General features: G+C 37.1%; 1 protein-coding gene and 1 long non-coding RNA gene across 2 annotated transcripts; both read right to left on the bottom strand.

Moving 5' to 3' along the window:
* Positions 1–534: 534 nt before the first annotated feature.
* LOC144958608 (uncharacterized) lies at positions 535–6824 on the bottom strand. The gene is made up of 2 exons (XR_013642480.1): positions 4358–6824; positions 535–2909 (listed from the first exon to the last, which is right to left on the bottom strand). It is a non-coding gene; the product is annotated as an uncharacterized LOC144958608 (long non-coding RNA).
* Positions 6825–11177: 4353 nt separating this feature from the next.
* LOC144958646 (uncharacterized) lies at positions 11178–17306 on the bottom strand (the record flags this gene model as incomplete). Its single annotated transcript, XM_078890755.1, is given in 4 exon segments — positions 11178–13230; positions 13675–13753; positions 15770–15925; positions 17150–17306. Coding segments are annotated over 4 exon segments (498 nt in total). The 3' UTR covers positions 11178–13120.
* Between the last annotated feature and the right edge of the window lie 429 nt (positions 17307–17735).

Raw genomic sequence — 17735 nt, 5'->3', positions numbered from 1 at the left:
CAACCAAAACAACCATGGCAAAATCGCATCGAAAAAGGAGTCCTGTGAATAAAATAACATCAAAAACAAATCCCAAGATCCCAAGTGTGTCAAAAAATCTTGATGAGGGACAAAGTCTTTCAATATTGCAGGACTCATCAACCTGAGTCCTTCAACTTCAACTTGGATGGTGCCCTGGACATAGCCGTTAGCTATGATGGCACCTGGACCAAACTTGGTCATACTTCAAATCTCTTATCAACAAAACAGAAAAATTTATAAGAAACACCAGATGGCGAGTTTTTTTCTACTTAAACCCAGTCCAAAAGGTTAAAAATAAAGAAACTTTTGGATTTAGATATACCAGACCAGCCCCATCCATACCTGAACTACGAGAATTTGAAGATGGAATGACAAACATCATCTGAAATATAAAATTCAGACATATCAACGACAATTTCCTAAACAAACTAAAACAAGACATACTATCAATACATCAAGACCCCAATGTCTCCCAATTGATTTGGGGTTTTTTTTTTTTGTTGCATGCATCTGTTTTTGTTTGTTTGTTTGTTGCTTTAGGTCTCTTCCAACACAATTGAGGTTATATGAGAGACCGCTGAAACAAAAAAACAAGCAATCTAACAAAAATAGTACAAATGTAAATCAAAATCATAACCTAAAGATATCATAAGCTAAATTATAAATAACCAAGAACAAACAGGCAGAAGATTCACAGAAAAAAAAATATCCCCTGTCAAAAAAACAATCACAAACCAAAGAAGCAGGATAGGCTAGTAAAGAGAAGAAACGACATCACTATCGGATCGTACACCCATGCAAACATCATAGGTATATGATTCAAGGGTGATGCTCCCATCCAACCACCCGCTGCATGCATCTGAATGGTAGTCTTAGTATTTAGTGAGTACTCATAAAAATGGCTCACAATAAATAGTATACAACACACGAGACAAATGAATGAACAACAAGAAATTCTAGAAGTCCCCTCCAAGGCGGCACAACACAGATATAATAAAAACTAGCGTGTCGCCATTTGTAGCACTGCTCATTTTTTTTGTATCGCGTGTGATCAAGACGGATGACTTCAAAAAGAAGGTCATTGAATTTGTGAGAGATCGGCCCATTCTCTAACTAAAGCCAAAGCACGCACAGTACTAGTACTATGGAGAATCTGAGACCACCGTAGATTTAAAAGGTAAAAGCCTAACAGACATCCTCAGAGCCAACCTCAGATATTTTCAACAAGCATTCAAGATACAAATATATAAGGGAAATGCAGCATTGCACTCTGACAGCCATTAAATCTTATTATACAAATAAGCATGATGTTTGGAAAAGTTCAAGCCAGTAGGAATAATAAAGAATAAACAGTGAATTCGAGTTGCGCCGACTTGTTTGTTTGTTTTTAAGGGTTTTACGGTGCTTGCAACACATTTAGGTTATATTAGCGCCAGTAAAAAGGAAGAAAATGGGATAGTAAAAAGTTCTAGAATTACAATTAAAGTACCCAAGAAAAAGTAAGACAAAGGGTATCTGAGAACAAATAGGGATCAGATGTAGATTCCAAGAGCATACCACCAATGTACTTAGTTTGAAATCACCTACAAGTCTCATCCAGACACAAGCACAAAATCCAACAAAGAGGAATACACTCAAATGCTTACATTATACATTCAAAATAAAAATAATAATACATAACAGAGAGATGATTTACAAGGAAAAAAATATCATCTCCCAAAACAATAACTATGCATTTGACTGTTTCCCTCCCAGCTAGGACTCCGGCCAGAGCCAGGACAAAACCAAGTAATCTCATTCCAAGACAAAGACAGAAAGCATGTTGGAAAACAGATATAAGGGGATAGAAGACACAGTATGTACCTCCCTGCCCGCTATGGGAGGTCAGGATCCCCACCCAGTTGCGCCGACTTGATTCGTCTGCTACCTAAGTCAGTTTAGTTCAAATTTAGGCAGATGCATCGCTACTAGCGTACTATTAAATCTAGAGGAGTAGACTGCTGGTCAACAACAATAATAATATACACTAGAGACACCAGGATTCTCAATTATTTTTTTTTACCCTTTCCCATTCCGAAGACGATCCTATTTTCTATCTCTCTCCAGACCCACCACCCAGTTCTCTTTACTAATCATCCCTAGAGTCGATCCCAGAAACTCAAAATGCTTCATGTCAATCTTTTGTCTCTTCCCATGAAAGCAGTCTGAAATCAAATGGAGATGAATCTGTAAATCATGGAAAGCTTATCAAAATTATCCATCGACGATTCCTTAAGTGGCTCATTTGAATCACCTGCAAACAAATTATCATACGGACACGGATTTACACAAAGGAACATCGCAATTGGAATTTTAGGGAATGTTTCTACAATTTGGTAACTTCTAACTCCAGAAATAATGGGAAAAAAGAACTAGCAGAGACAGGGATGACGATGCTGATCAGTGTCATCCAGGATTTCAACAGAGAATATGGCTTAACCAAAAATGATGTCATACAAATAAGCAGAGTAGAGCAGGAATAATCTTTTACTATTTTACAAGCTCCTAAGGATTCTGTCTCTTTCCGATTTAAGTAATGTAAATATACAGCAGTTTCAATAGAGTACACAGTGACTTGATTTGACTGCAACAGTTTAGTTCAAATTTAGGCAGATACATCCCTACTAAAGTATTATTAAATCTAAAGGACTAGACTCTTGGTCAACATCAACATCAATAATATACACTAGAGACACCAAGATTTAAAACTTTTTTTACCCTTTCCCATTCCGAAGACAAATCTCTCTCCAGACCCACCATCCAGTTCTCTTTACTAATCGTCCCCAGAGTCGATCCCAGAAACTCAATACGATTCATGTCAATCTTGTGTCTCTTCCCATGAATACAGTCTGAAATCAAGCAGAGATGAATCTGTTCCTGTAAATGCCCAAAGCCAACCAAATGAGTCTTTTGTCTTAAACTCTAAAATCATGGAAAGCATAACGAAATTATCCATTGACGATTCCTTAAATGAAATATCAGCAAATACATTTTCATACAGAGATGGGTTTACACAAAGGAAAATCGCAATCGGAATTTCAGGAGATGACGTTTCTACAGTTTGGTAACTAACTCCACCACAAACAAACATATTACAAAACCAAGTTGTAATGACAATGCTGGTCACAGTGTCGTCCAAGTTTTCAACAGAGATGTCATACAAATAAGAAGAGTAGAGCAGGAATAATCCTTTACTATTTTACAAGCTCCTAAGGATTGTCTCTTTCCGATTTAAGTAATGTAAATATACAGCAGTTTCAAGATGAGAACTCCCTCCTGATTCCCCTGTAGATACCATCTACCCAGGAGGAAGACTTCACCTCTAAGGATTGTATTTTTTTCCATTTCAATTAATTTCTTAGAATTCGTATAAGGTGAAGTCTAACATCGCGTATCGAACACAGTATTTTTTTATTTGTTCAACTTAAGTTGAATAATGCATGTTAAGGTTTAAATGACTTTTGAATCACCAGCAAACAAAAACGAATGAACACTGAAATCAGAATTTTAGGAGATGATGTTCTGCGGCTAGGCAACTTCTAGCTCTAGAACTAACAATGGGAAAAAAAAGAACTAGCAGAAACAGGGATGACGATGCTGGTCACAGTGTCATCCAGGATTTCAACAGAGAATGTGGCTTAACCAAAAATGATGTCATACAAATAAGCAGAGTAGATCAAGAATAATCCTTTAATATTTTACAAGCCACGAAGGATTCTGTCTCTTTCCGATTTAAGTATTGAAAATATACATTAGTTTCAAGCTGGGAACTCCCTTGTAGATACCATCTACCCAGGAGGAAGACTTCATCTCTGAGGATTGTACTTTTTTCCAATTCAATTCATTTCTTAGGATTTGTAAACGTTTAGAATTTTCCTTTTCTCCTTTATGGTTAAGACAAATGAGGAAGAAAAGTAGTGTTGTTATTTCCTAAATAACACTCATAGCAATCATAAGTCTGTTTCATGGCGCTTTCCAAAATGACAGCCAAATCGATTTCAATAACTGTTCTCATGAAATACTTTCATGATGAGCATAAGAGTATCTCCAAAGGGGGAAATCATAAATCTGGTCAAGTTTCGACATATATTCTGATCACATGATGGTTGGAAAAGTTAGACAGCATGAAGAATATAGAGTACACAGTGACTTGATTTGACTGCAACATAAGTCAGTTTAGTTCAAATTTAGGCAGATACATCCCTACTAAAGTATTATTAAATCTAAAGGACTAGACTCTTGGTCAACATCAATATCAATAATATACACTAGAGACGCCAAGATTTAAAACTTTTACCCTTTCCTGTTCTGAAGACGATGCTATTTTCTATCTCTCTCCAGACCCACCATCCGGTTATCTTTACTTATCGTCCGCAGAATCGATCCCAGAAAATACGATTCATGTCAATCTTGTCTCTCTTCCCATGAAAGCAGTCTGAAATCAAGCAGAGATGAATCTGTTCCTGTAAATGCCCAAAGCCAACCAAATGAATCTTCCGTCTTAAAACTCTAAAATCATGGACAGCTTAACGAAATTATTCATTGACGATTCCTTAAATGAAACAACAGCAAATACATTTTCATACAGAGATGGATTTACACAAAGGAAAATCGCAATCGGAATTCCAGGAGATGACGTTTCTACAGTTTGGTAACTAACTCCACCACAAACAGACATACTACAAAACCAAGTTGTAATGACAATGCTGGTCACAGTGTCGTCCAAGTTTTCAACAGAGATGTCATAAAAACAAGAAGAGTAGAGCAGGAATAATCCTTTACTATTTTACAAGCTCCTAAGGATTCTATCTCTTTCCGATTTAAGTAATGTAAATATACAGCAGTTTCAAGATGAGAACTCCCTCCTGATTCCCTGTAGATACCATCTACTCAGGAGGAAGACTTCACCTCTGAGGATTGAATTTTTCCAATTCAATTCATTTCTTAGAAGATTAAAAAGTACACAGTGAATTTAAGTCACGCCGACTTGATTTGTCTACAACATAAGTCAGTTTAGTTCAAATTTAGGCAGATACATTCCTACTAAAGTATTATTAAATCTAAAGGACTAGACTCTTGGTCAACATCAATATCAATAAAATACACTAGAGACACCAAGATTTAAAACTTTTTTTACCCTTTCCCGTTCCGAAGACTATGCTATTTTCTATCTCTCTCCAGACCCACCATCCAGTTATCTTTACCAATCGTCCCTAGAGTCGATCCCAGAAACTCAATATGATTCATGTCAATCTTGTCTCTCTTCCCATGAATACAGTCTGAAATCAAATGGAGATGAATCTGTTCCAGCAAATGCCCAAAGCCAACCAAATGAGTCTTTGTCTTAAACTCTAAAATTATGGAAAGCTTATCAAAATCATCCATTGACGATTCCTTAAATGAAACATCAACAAATACATTTTCATACAGAGATGGATTTACACAAAGGAAAATCGCAATCGGAATTCCAGGAGATGACGTTTCTACAGTTTGGTAACTAACTCCACCACAAACAGACATACTACAAAACCAAGTTGTAATGACAATGCTGGTCACAGTGTCGTCCAAGTTTTCAACAGAGATGTCATAAAAACAAGAAGAGTAGAGCAGGAATAATCCTTTACTATTTTACAAGCTCCTAAGGATTCTATCTCTTTCCGATTTAAGTAATGTAAATATACAGCAGTTTCAAGATGAGAACTCCCTCCTGATTCCCTGTAGATACCATCTACTCAGGAGGAAGACTTCACTCTGAGGATTGAATTTTTTCCAATTCAATTCATTTCTTAGAAGATTAAAAAGTACACAGTGAATTAAGTCACGCCGACTTGATTTGTCTACAACATAAGTCAGTTTAGTTCAAATTTAGGCAGATACATCACTACTATAGTATTAATTTATCTAAAGGACTAGACTCTTGGTCAACATCAATATCAATAATATACACTAGAGACACCAAGATTTAAAACTTTTTTTTACCCTTTCCCGTTCCGAAGACGATGCTATTTTCTATCTCTCTCCAGACCCACCATCCAGTTCTCTTTACCAATTGTCCCTAGAGTCGATCCCAGAAACTCAATATGATTCATGTCAATCTTGTGTCTCTTCCCATGAATACAGTCTGAAATCAAATGGAGATGAATCTGTTCCTGTAAATGCCCAAAGCCAACCAAATGAGTCTTTTGTCTTAAACTCTAAATCATGGACAGCTTAACGAAATTATTCATTGACGATTCCTTAAATGAAACAACAGCAAATACATTTTCATACAGAGATGGATTTACACAAAGGAAATCGCAATCGGAATTCCAGGAGATGACGTTTCTACAGTTTGGTAACTAACTCCACCACAAACAGACATACTACAAAACCAAGTTGTAATGACAATGCTGGTCACAGTGTCGTCCAAGTTTTCAACAGAGATGTCATAAAAACAAGAAGAGTAGAGCAGGAATAATCCTTTACTATTTTACAAGCTCCTAAGGATTCTATCTCTTTCCGATTTAAGTAATGTAAATATATAGCAGTTTCAAGATGAGAACTCCCTCCTGATTCCCCTGTAGATACCATCTACCCAGGAGGAAGACTTCACCTCTGAGGATTGAATTTTTTCCAATTCAATTCATTTCTTAGAAGAATAAAGAGTACACAGAGAATTTAAGTCATGCCGACTTGATTTGTCTACAACATAAGTCAGTTTAGTTCAAATTTAGGCAGATACATCCCTACTAAAGTATTATTAAATCTAAAGGACTAGACTCTTGGTCAACCATCAATATCAATAATATACACTAGAACACCAAGATTTAAACTTTACCCTTTCCTGTTCCGAAGACGATGCTATTTTCTATCTCTCTCAGACCACATCCAGTTATCTTTACCAATGTCCTAGAGTCGATCCAGAATCATATGATTCATGTCAATCTTGTGTCTCTTCCCATGAAAGCAGTCTGAAATCAAGCAGAGATGAATCTGTTCCTGTAAATGCCCAAAGCCAACCAAATGAATCTTCCGTCTTAAAACTCTAAAATCATGGAAAGCTTATCAAAATTATCCACCGACGATTCCTTAAATGACTCTTTTGAATCACCAGCAAACAAAAATATTTTTAAAAGACGGATTTACACAAAGGAATATCGCAATCGGAATTTTAGGGGATTACTTTTCTAGCTGAGTAACTTCTAACTCCAGAACTAACAATGGGGGAAAAAACTAGCAGAAACAGTGATGACGACAAGCTGGCTGCCGACACCGATCTCGCCGTTGCCAGGGGGACTTCCGCAGCCTGCGGAATCAGCTGAGGAGGGCTAGGCAGGAGCTGGCCTCCCTCCGGAGCGAGGCGGCAGAGGTTATCCGTCTCCGAGAGCAGAACAAAAAGATGAAGGAGAGGGAGCCCTCGATGGAGCAGTCCCTCCACAGCTCTGTCTTGGACAGTTAGGTGCAAGGGCTAGCAACCTTGTAAATAGTATAATTTTGCCCCAGCTCTAGGAATGGGCTTTCCTTTTTGTTCAGCCCCAGGAAAGGGCCTTCCTTTTTTGTTCAGCCCGAGGAAAGGGCTTTCCTCATTTAAGTGACCCCCTTTTTTTTTTGTTGCTACGCCCTAGGTAAGGGCTCCTTTCCTTTATTTCTCCACTTAGAATACCGAGAGCTCCAGAAAGGTACAAGTGAGTATCCCACATCCAGCCACCCTGCCCTTTTTGAAGGGGCAGCAGTGTAGGGATCTTTAGCATTAAACAATCGAACGACCCACCATCCAGTTATCTTTACTAATCGTCCCCAGAGTCGATCCCAGAAACTCAATACAATTCATGTCAATCTTGTGTCTCTTCCATGAAAACAGTCTGAAATCAAGCAGAGATGAATCTGTTCTTGTATATGCCCAAAGGCAGCTAAACAAGTCTTCCCATCTTAAACTCCAAAATCACGGAATGATTCTCAAAATTATCCATCAACGATTCTTTAAAAGACTTTTGAATCACCAGCATTGTTATCCGGATTCAGATTTTTACAAAGGAACATCGCAATCGGAATTTTAGGAGATGACGTCTCTACAGTTTGGTAACTTCTAACTCTAGAACTAACGGGAAAAAAGAATTAGTAGTGTCATCCAGGATTTCAACAGAGAATGTGGTTAAAGGTTAAGTCAAACGTCAAGTATCGAACACAGTATTTTTTTTTGTTCAACTTAAGTCGAATATTGCATTTCAGGGTTAAATGACGCTTTTGAACCATCAGCAAACAAAAATTTTATCAGGATTAAAATTTTTACGAAGGAACACCGCAGTCGGAATTTTAGATGACGTTTCTACATTTTGCTAACTTCTAACTCCAGACCTAACAACGGTAACAAAAGCAAAACCAGTACTGATGATGCTGGTTGCAGTGACATCCAGAATTTCAAAAGAGAAACCAAAAAAGATGTGGTAAAGAATAAACAGTGAATTCAAGTTGCGCCGACTCGATTCGTCTGCTACATAAGTCAGTTTAGTTCAAATTTAGGCAGATACATTGCTACTAGCGTACTATTAAATCTAGAGGAGTAGACTGCTGGTCAACAACAATATCAATAATATACACTAGAGACACCAGGATTCTCAATTTCTTTTTTTACCCTCTCCCATTCCGAGGACGATCCTATGTTCTATCTCTCTCCAGACCCACCACCCAGTTCTCTTTACTAATCATCCCTAGAGTCGATCCCAGAAATTCAATATGATTCATGTTAATCTTGTCTCTCTTCCCATGAAAATAGTCTGAAATCAAATGAATCTGTAAATCATGGAAAGCTTATCAAAATTATCCAACGACGATTCCTTAAGTGGCTCTTTTGAATCACCTGCAAACAAATTATCATACGGACACGGATTTACACAAAGGAACATCGCAATTGGAATTTTAGGGGAATGTTTCTACAATTTGGTAACTTCTAACTCCAGAAATAATGGGAAAAAAGAACTAGCAGAGACAGGGATGACGATGCTGATCAGTGTCATCCAGGATTTCAACAGAGAATATGGCTTAACCAAAAATGATGTCATACAAATAAGCAGAGTAGAGCAGGAATAATCTTTTACTATTTTACAAGCTCCGAAGGATTCTATCTCTTTCCGATTTAAGTATTGTAAAATATACAGCAGTTTCAAGATGAGAACTCCCTTCTGATTCCCCTGTAGATACCATCTACCCAGGAGGAAGACTTCACCTCTGAGGATTGAATTTTTTCCATTTCAATTAATGTCTTAGAATTCGTATAAGGTGAAGTCTAACCTCGCGTCTCGAACACAGTATTTTTTTATTTGTTCCACTTAAGTCGAATACTGCATGTTAAGGTTTAAATGATTTTTGAATCACTAGCAAACAAAAACGAATGAACACCGAAATCAGAATTTTAGGAGATGATGTTCTACGGCTAGGCAACTTCTAACTCCAGAACTAACAATGGGAAAAAGAACTAGCAGAAACAGGGATGACGATGCTGGTCACAGTGTCATCCAGGATTTCAACAGAGAATGTGGCTTAACCAAAAATGATGTCATACAAATAAGCAGAGTAAAGCAGAAATAATCCTTTAATATTTTACAAGCTCCGAAGGATTCTGTCTCTTTCCGATTTCAGTATTGAAAATATACATTAGTTTCAAGCTGGGAACTCCCTTGTAGATACCATCTACCCAGGAGGAAGACTTAACCTCTGAGGATTGAATTTTTTCCAATTCAATTCATTTCTTAGAAGATTAAAGAGTACACAGAGAATTTAAGTCATGCCGACTTGATTTGTCTACAACATAAGTCAGTTTAGGTCAAATTTAGGCAGATGCATCACTACTAAAGTACTATTAAATCTAAAGGACTAGACTCTTGGTCAACAACAATATCAATAAAATACACCAGAGACACCAAGATTTTCAACTTTTTTTACCCTTTCCCATTCCGAAGACAAATCTCTCTCCAGACCCACCATCCAGTTATCTTTACTAATCGTCCCCAGAGTCGATCCCAGAAACTCAATACAATTCATGTCAATCTTGTGTCTCTTCCCATGAAAACAGTCTGAAATCAAGCAGAGATGAATCTGTTCTTGTATATGCCCAAAGGCAGCTAAACAAGTCTTCCCATCTTAAACTCCAAAATCACGGAATGATTCTCAAAATTATCCATCAACGATTCTTTAAAAAACTTTTGAATCACCAGCATTGTTGTCCGGATTCAGATTTTTACAAAGGAACATCGCAATCGGAATTTTAGGAGATGACGTCTCTACAGTTTGGTAACTTCTAACTCTAGAACTAACGGGAAAAAAGAATTAGTCGTGTCATCCAGGATTTCAACAGAGAATGTGGTTAAAGGTTAAGTCAAACGTCAAGTATCGAACACAGTTTTTTTTTTTGTTCAACTTAAGTCGAATATTGCATTTCAGGGTTAAATGACGCTTTTGAACCAACAGCAAACAAAAATTTTATCAGGATTAAAATTTTTACGAAGGAACACCGCAGTCGGAATTTTAGATGACGTTTCTACAGTTTGCTAACTTCTAACTCCAGTCCTAACAACGGTAACAAAAGCAAAACCAGCACTGATGATGCTGGTTGCAGTAACATCCAGAATTTCAAAAGAGAAACCAAAAAAGATGTGGTGCCACCATACAAATCATTCCTGCTGTGGTTCTGGCCACCCCACCTTCAAAACAAATCGGGTCTCATCCAATTCGGCGCTTGGATATCCGCCTTGTAACAATTGTAGGGAATGAGACTGACCTACAGGGCTTGACTTTAAACCCAAATGTATGACAATTTCTGTTTGTTAAAGTAGCAGACGACAAAAAAACTGGACAACTTCAAAATTGTAAAGCAGAATTTTATTGTGAGCTCAATGCTGACGAGCCACCATACAAACCATTCACGCCTCAGCTGAAAGCTGTGATTCTGGCCACCCTACCTTCAAATCAAATCAGGACTCATCCGATTCGGCACTGGGATATCCGCCTCGTAACAAGCTATCCCTGGATTGTAGGGTATGAGGCGGACCTACATGGATAGACCGTTATGCAAATGAATGACAACTTTTTGTTAAAGTAGCAGATGACACACAACTGGACAATTTCAAAACCGCAAAACATAATTTTATTTTAAGTTTATTGATTGATCATACAGGTAACTGAAAACAACCCACCATTTGCTTCTTAGGAATAGCAAAAAAGATTTTCAGCAGTTAGTAAATAGGGATTTGCCTCCCTCATCGCAAATTTCAATCTCCTCAATAATTGTATCAAACAAAGGTCAAAAGTTAAAACGTTTTCCACATCAGCTTAACCCGGCATTATACCAGTTTGAGACAAGCTGGGATTGAATGGTCTTGGGGAAAAGAGGGCATAATAATGTGATTTTGTAGCCTCTTGAGCAGCTAGTGTCACTCAAGATTCCTTTCCAACTCACTTGTCAAATCGCAGATCCAATCACAGATTGAATAAACTCTATCCATCAACTCTGATGGTTCCATGAATATGGGCATTTATATATAAAGCACCAAGTAAATAATAATAAAAATTATAAAAACAAAATTCCTTTTATTTACAGGAATAAACCCAGGGGTCAGCAAATTGTTTTTTTAGGGATTTTACAGCAATTGCGATACTATGAGATAATTTTACTGCCAGTAAAAGGAATATGATAGAGGAAATTTGTAGATTGAAGTTAAAAGCAACAAAGAAAAAGGAAGACAAAGGGGCCTGGTAGGTCAAATAGGGGACAGCAGATTCCAGGAGCCATCTAACGATGTGCCTATTTTGACATGACCTAAAGTCCCATCCAGGCAAAAGCAAACGATTCCGCTATGAAATATACACTCAAATGTTTACATAGTACAAAATACAAAATACAGTATTCAAAACTACTCATAAAATGGAACATAACATTAACAGAGAGGTGATTTATCGGGGAGGAAAAAAATATCTCTCAAAAAAGGCATCATACATTCTTAATCCAGAACAAAAACAGAGAGCAACATAGAGAGGGAAAACAAATATGGGGAATAGAAGACACAGCAAAAGACCTCCAGCCCACCACAAGAGGTCAGAAGACCCCACCCAGAATGTCAGCTGTAGTGCAGCACCACAAAGTAAAGTGAGCAACGGGGGCTAAGTTTCTTGCCTAAGTGGAAAAAATATCCTGACAGCGGGACTTGAACCCAGGTCCCCCAGATGGAAAAGCACTAGGTCATCTCAACCCCCATAAAAGTTTGGTCACTTTTCTTTCTTTTTTGCGACTCCTTTTTTTTCCCATGTTACTGCGAGGAATAATGGAATTTTGTAGGACGGAGTTGCATGAAAAGGTATCCTGAATAGTTTGACACAATTTCTAATCTGGAGCAGGTCTATCCCATTCATGACGAGCCAACTGATTGAAACTTATGTTGAAAGATGTGCTTATATTTATCTCTTGTCTGCTTCAACTGTAAAAGCCTTTGTAAAAAATGTCCAGAGCCATAAACCACATGGAAACCAGGTTTATCCAAGTTTCTATAAAGTTCTATAAAAGTCTCTGCTATTACCAAATTACTGTTTAGTGAACAGAGGAGTCTTATAAAAGAAAAAAAAAAATTGACGTCACCCAGTCCCTTTTCATGTCAAGCGAATGCTCAACCAACCCCTGAAGCCTTTGTTAATTCCCCTAAAATTAACTTGAAATCGTGCAACAGGTAATGGTTTCAGCTCGACTTAAGTAGCACTGTGGGCTCCTGTCACTTTCAACTTTGGCGATCTTTCATATTCCGAGAAAAATCAAATTGGAATCATACAAAATGTAACACTTTCAACTTGACTTATGTGAGCTATGAGAGCTCATAACTAACTCTTGTATGTTTCCATTGATTTAAGCATTTCCCATGGTTCAAAGGTGGGAATGGTATAACAATTGATCAGAAATCCTCCATGAAAGACATTGTACAACAGGCAACACTTTCAACTTGACTTATGTGAGCTGTGAGCTCATAACTAACTCTTTTGTCTGTTTCCATTGATTTAAGTATTTCCCATGGTTCAAAGGTGGGAATGGTATAACACTTTATCAGAAATCCTCCATGAAAGACATGAGTTGGTGGGTCCGGGCCTCATCCGCGGCATCAGCTTTTTCCTCCTCTTCCTCACTGTCCATCTCTTCCTCAAGGTTCTGGTACCCTGATAAAAAAAAAATTTTAAAATTGACAAGTATGATACTCACTTTCTCTCTCTCTCTACTGTAACTAAGATCAGGCATCCCACAATGAAAGTAAAAGAGGATAAGACATTAAAATTGGGATATTTTCTCGGAAGCCAAAGCACTGTATGTTCCATGTGTTTAAGTGGAAAAATCTAAACTGGTTTAAAGAGCTGAGAGGCTTCAGGTCTCTACTGCCCACATTTTACATGAATTATTATCAACCTTATCGTCCTCCCTTCTTCTTCTTATTATTATTATTGTTTCAAATTATTTTTTTTTGAAATCATATCATTATTATTATTATTATTATTATTATTATTATTATTATTATTATTATCATTCACCATCATTAAAAGGATTACAGTTTTTCCACCTACCAATTGACACTCAAGTGGGTCCAACCTGTTTAAAAACCAACTTACCGTGTCCATAATACCCAGGTTGTTGTGCCACGTTCAAGTCCAGGGCTTGCTGATTAATCACCGTAGGATCTTCGCTTAGCTGTAAATTCAAAATAAAAGTTTTAAAGAAAAAAAATAATAATAAAAAAAAACCCAAAAAAAACCAACAAAAAACAATCAAGATTAGAAGTTGTACTAATATCTTTAAAATTCAAATTATAATGTGCCTAAACCATGCTTAATGATATGATTTTATCAGTCTTACAAAAAAGAGGCAAATGTCAAAATTTAAATTATTATTTCCAATTATAAGCAGGCTAATTATTCTAAGACAGCCTTGTACTGGACAGCAGATGGGAAGGGAAAGCGGGGAAGACCCAAAGAAACCTGGCGAAGGACCATGGAGAAAGAATTAAAGGAAGCAGGCCTGTCCTGGAATACAGCCACCGCAAAAGCAGCTGATCGCAAAAAATGGAGATGTCTGGTGGATGTCTATGTGCCTCAAGGCCCGAAGAGGATTAAGTAAGTAAGTAATTATTCTAACAGGGCTGCCAAATCAGGAAGCAACAATTTACTGAACTTTTACACAAACACATCACATCAACTGACCACTATCTGAGTGTTGAAATCCAGTAAAAAATACAGAATGCACTTCTTGCTTTATATCCTCAAGCAAGTGATTGGTAAATATACTGAGGTTTTTATAACATACTGAACTCTGTAAATAATATAGGGAAAATCTGTAAACCTGTTCTGTTTTGTTTGTTTTACGGTGCTTGCAACACATTAAGGTCATATCAGCACCAGTAAAAAGGAAGAAAATGGATTAGTAAAAAGTTTTAGGATTACAATTAAAGTACCCAAGAAAATGTAAGACAAAGGGGAATTAGTTCAAATACGAAACAGGTGGAGATTCCAAGAGCACACTATCAAAGTATTTAGTTTGAGATCACCTAAAAGTCTCATCCAGACACAAGCACAGGTCCCAACTAAGAGGAATACACTCAAATGTTTATAAATCATATAATATAGTATGTAAACTAAACATAATACAATGCATAACAGAGAGATGATTTACAAGGAAAAAATATCATCTCCCAAAACTATAACTATAGATAGAATGCGCTTGGCCAAGGAGTTCACAACATTGCCATCCGGAAGTATAACGGACCAACACACAAACTCTGTGTAACCAAGAACTTTTATAGTCTGGTTAATAGTTTAGTGAGATCAACTCACAAACCGCGGGTGGCAAAAACAATAACAAAGGCCTGAGTGACATCTGCATACTATCTATACATTCGACTGCTTCCCTCCCAGCCAAGGAACTCCAGCCAGGGTCAGGACAAAACTAAGTTATCTCATTCCAAGACAATGACAGGAAACATTTGGAAAACGGGTAAGGGGGGGATAGAAGACACAGCATGTACCTCCCGCCCACTATGGGAGGTCAGGATCCCCACCCAGTCACCTAGATTCTTATCCTGACACAACCACAGGTCCCCACTAAGAGGGATACACTCAAATGTTTACAAATCATATATAATATGTAAACAAAACAATAAAGTGCATAACAGAGAGATGATTTACAAGACAAAAAATATCTCCCAAAACTAAGAGGAATACACTCAAATGTTTACAAATCATATATAATACGTAAATAAAGCATGATACAGTGCATAACAGAGAGATGATTTACAAGGAAATAAATATCATCTCCCAAAACTCTTAACTATACATTTGACTGTTTCCCTCCCAGCTAGGGTATCCGGCCAGGGCCTGGACAAAACCAAGTAATCTAATTCCAAGACAAAGAGAGAAAGCAAGTTGGAAAACAGGTTTAGGGAGAAGACACAGTAAGTACCTCCCTGCCCACTATGGGAGGTCAGGAACCCCACCCAGACAAGGAAATAAATATTATCTCCCAAAACTCTATTTGACTGTTTCCGCCTGGACAAAACCAAGCAATCTCATTCCAAGACAAAGATAGAAAGCATGTTGGAAAACAGATATAGGGGGATAGAAGACACAGTAAGCACCTCCCTGTCCACTGTGGGCAATGGGAGGTCAGGAACCCCACCCAGGTTACCCTGTTCTAAAAATGTTAAATACTTACAAATCCAACAACTGCATAGTCGGCCATTTCGTCAGATGTGACAGATGAGACTACCTTAGAAGAGGATGAACCAGCTGCAGATCTGGTAGCACTCTCGCCCTTCTCTAGCTTTTCTTTTTCCATTTTCATCATGCTCAGCAATGCCAGCTCCTCAATCTGCACGTTGATAACAAGCATTGAAATCAGTCGTAATCAAGAAATTGTAATTGTAGTAGTAGTAATGGTAGTAGTAGTGGTAGTAGTAGTGGTAGTAGTAGTGGTAGTAGTAGTAGTAGTAGTGGTAATAGTAGTGGTAGTGGTAGTAGTAGTGGAAGTAGTAGTAGTAGTGGTAGTAGTAGTTGTAGTGGTAGTAGTAGTAGTAGTAGTGGTAGTAGTAGTAGTAGTAGTAGTAGTAGTAGTTAGTAGTAGTAGTAGTATAGTAGTAGTAGTAGTAGTAGTAGTAGTAGTTAGTAGTAGTAGTAGTAGTAGTAGTAGTAGTAGTAGTAGTAGTAGTGGTAGTGTAGTAGTAGTAGGTAGTAGTAGTAGATAGTAGTAGTAGTAGTGAGTAGTAGTAGTAGTAGGTAGTAGTAGTAGTAGTATAGTAGTAGTAGTAGTTAGTAGTAGTAGTAGTAGTAGTAGAGTAGTAGTATGGTAGTAGTAGTAGTAAGTAGTAGTGTAGTAGTGGTAGTAGTGTAGTAGTAGTAGTAGTAGGTAGTAGTAGTAGTATAGTAGTAGTAGCAGTAGTAGTGGTAGTAATATATATAGTACTGTAGTAGTATGTAGTAGTAGTATGAGTAGTATTATTATAGTAGTAGTTAAGTAGTATAGATAGTAGTATGTAGTATTAGTAGTAGTAGTAGTTGTAATAGTACCAGCAGTAGCAATAGTAGTAGTAGTAGTAGTAGTAGTAGTAGTAGTAGTAGTAGTAGTAGTAGTAGTAGTAGCAGCAGTAGTGGCTACAATTGTAATTATACAGCACTGTATAATGAATTTTCCTCACAAAGTGTAGTTCAATGGGCTTAACAATAATTAATACGATTATGATATCATCGTATCATTCAAATCCTTAATATCATTTACATATTAAATTGATTTTCATAAAATAATTTTTTTTAAATAGGAATGAACTATCAATTTATAGTGATAAAAAAATTAAAAAAAAACATTATATAGTGTCTGTTGATAGATAACCAAAATGTACATAAGTCTGTAAAAACATAAATTGGAAAAAATACTAGCAGCACATCAGTAAAATAAAATTTTCTGTATCACATACTATCTGCCTCATGATTAAAAAAAAAAAATGTTTAATTAAAAAAAAAAAGTTTAATTTTTTAAAACATTAAAAATGAGTGAATCTGATGATGTCCCATTTAATACAAATGTTAGCAAGTAAGGTACCTTCAGTCGGTTTTGTTGATCTTGAAACCTTTCCAGCATTTTCTTCAACTGCTTTTCTTCCTCCTGAAGAATGAGCTTCTCTTTGAAGTAGTTGATAGGAGCTGACGTAGTTCCAGACGACCCCTGCAATTTATTCTCTGGCAATTCAGCCATTTTCCTATACAGAAAAAAATAAAAGACATTTAACATACCTGTAACATACGGCCGTCAAAATTGAAAATTTTTTCACGGAACATACAGTACCTTTCACTTCCCTCTAAGAGGTGATCTAATTCAAATTTACAAAAGATCATTTTCCTTTTTCTTTTCTAATTCTGTGCGGTAATATGGTCTAGTGGTATGACACTCGCTTTCAGATGTGAAGGTCCTGGGTACAAGCCTCGCTCGGCACATAGTTGAGCCCTTGGAAATATCTCTTTACTCACATTCTCTCACCACATTCAGATGGAATATGAGTACCTGGTCGTTAGCTTTGTTGGAAAAAAATGTTATAGCACTAACAGGCGTCGTGTCTCATTCTACATGTTATACGTTGTTGGTCAAGGACCCTTTGTAAAGCACTTTGAGTCTGTTTGGTGGGTATTGA

Source organism: Berghia stephanieae, chromosome 13 (assembly GCF_034508935.2).
Source record: "Berghia stephanieae isolate SIO BIC M18660-M18661 chromosome 13, UCSD_Bste_1.3, whole genome shotgun sequence".
Taxonomy (NCBI): Eukaryota; Metazoa; Mollusca; class Gastropoda; order Nudibranchia; family Aeolidiidae; genus Berghia; species Berghia stephanieae.
The sequence above is the reverse complement of the archived record's forward strand: the minus strand, read 5'-3'. Positions and strand labels throughout refer to the sequence as shown.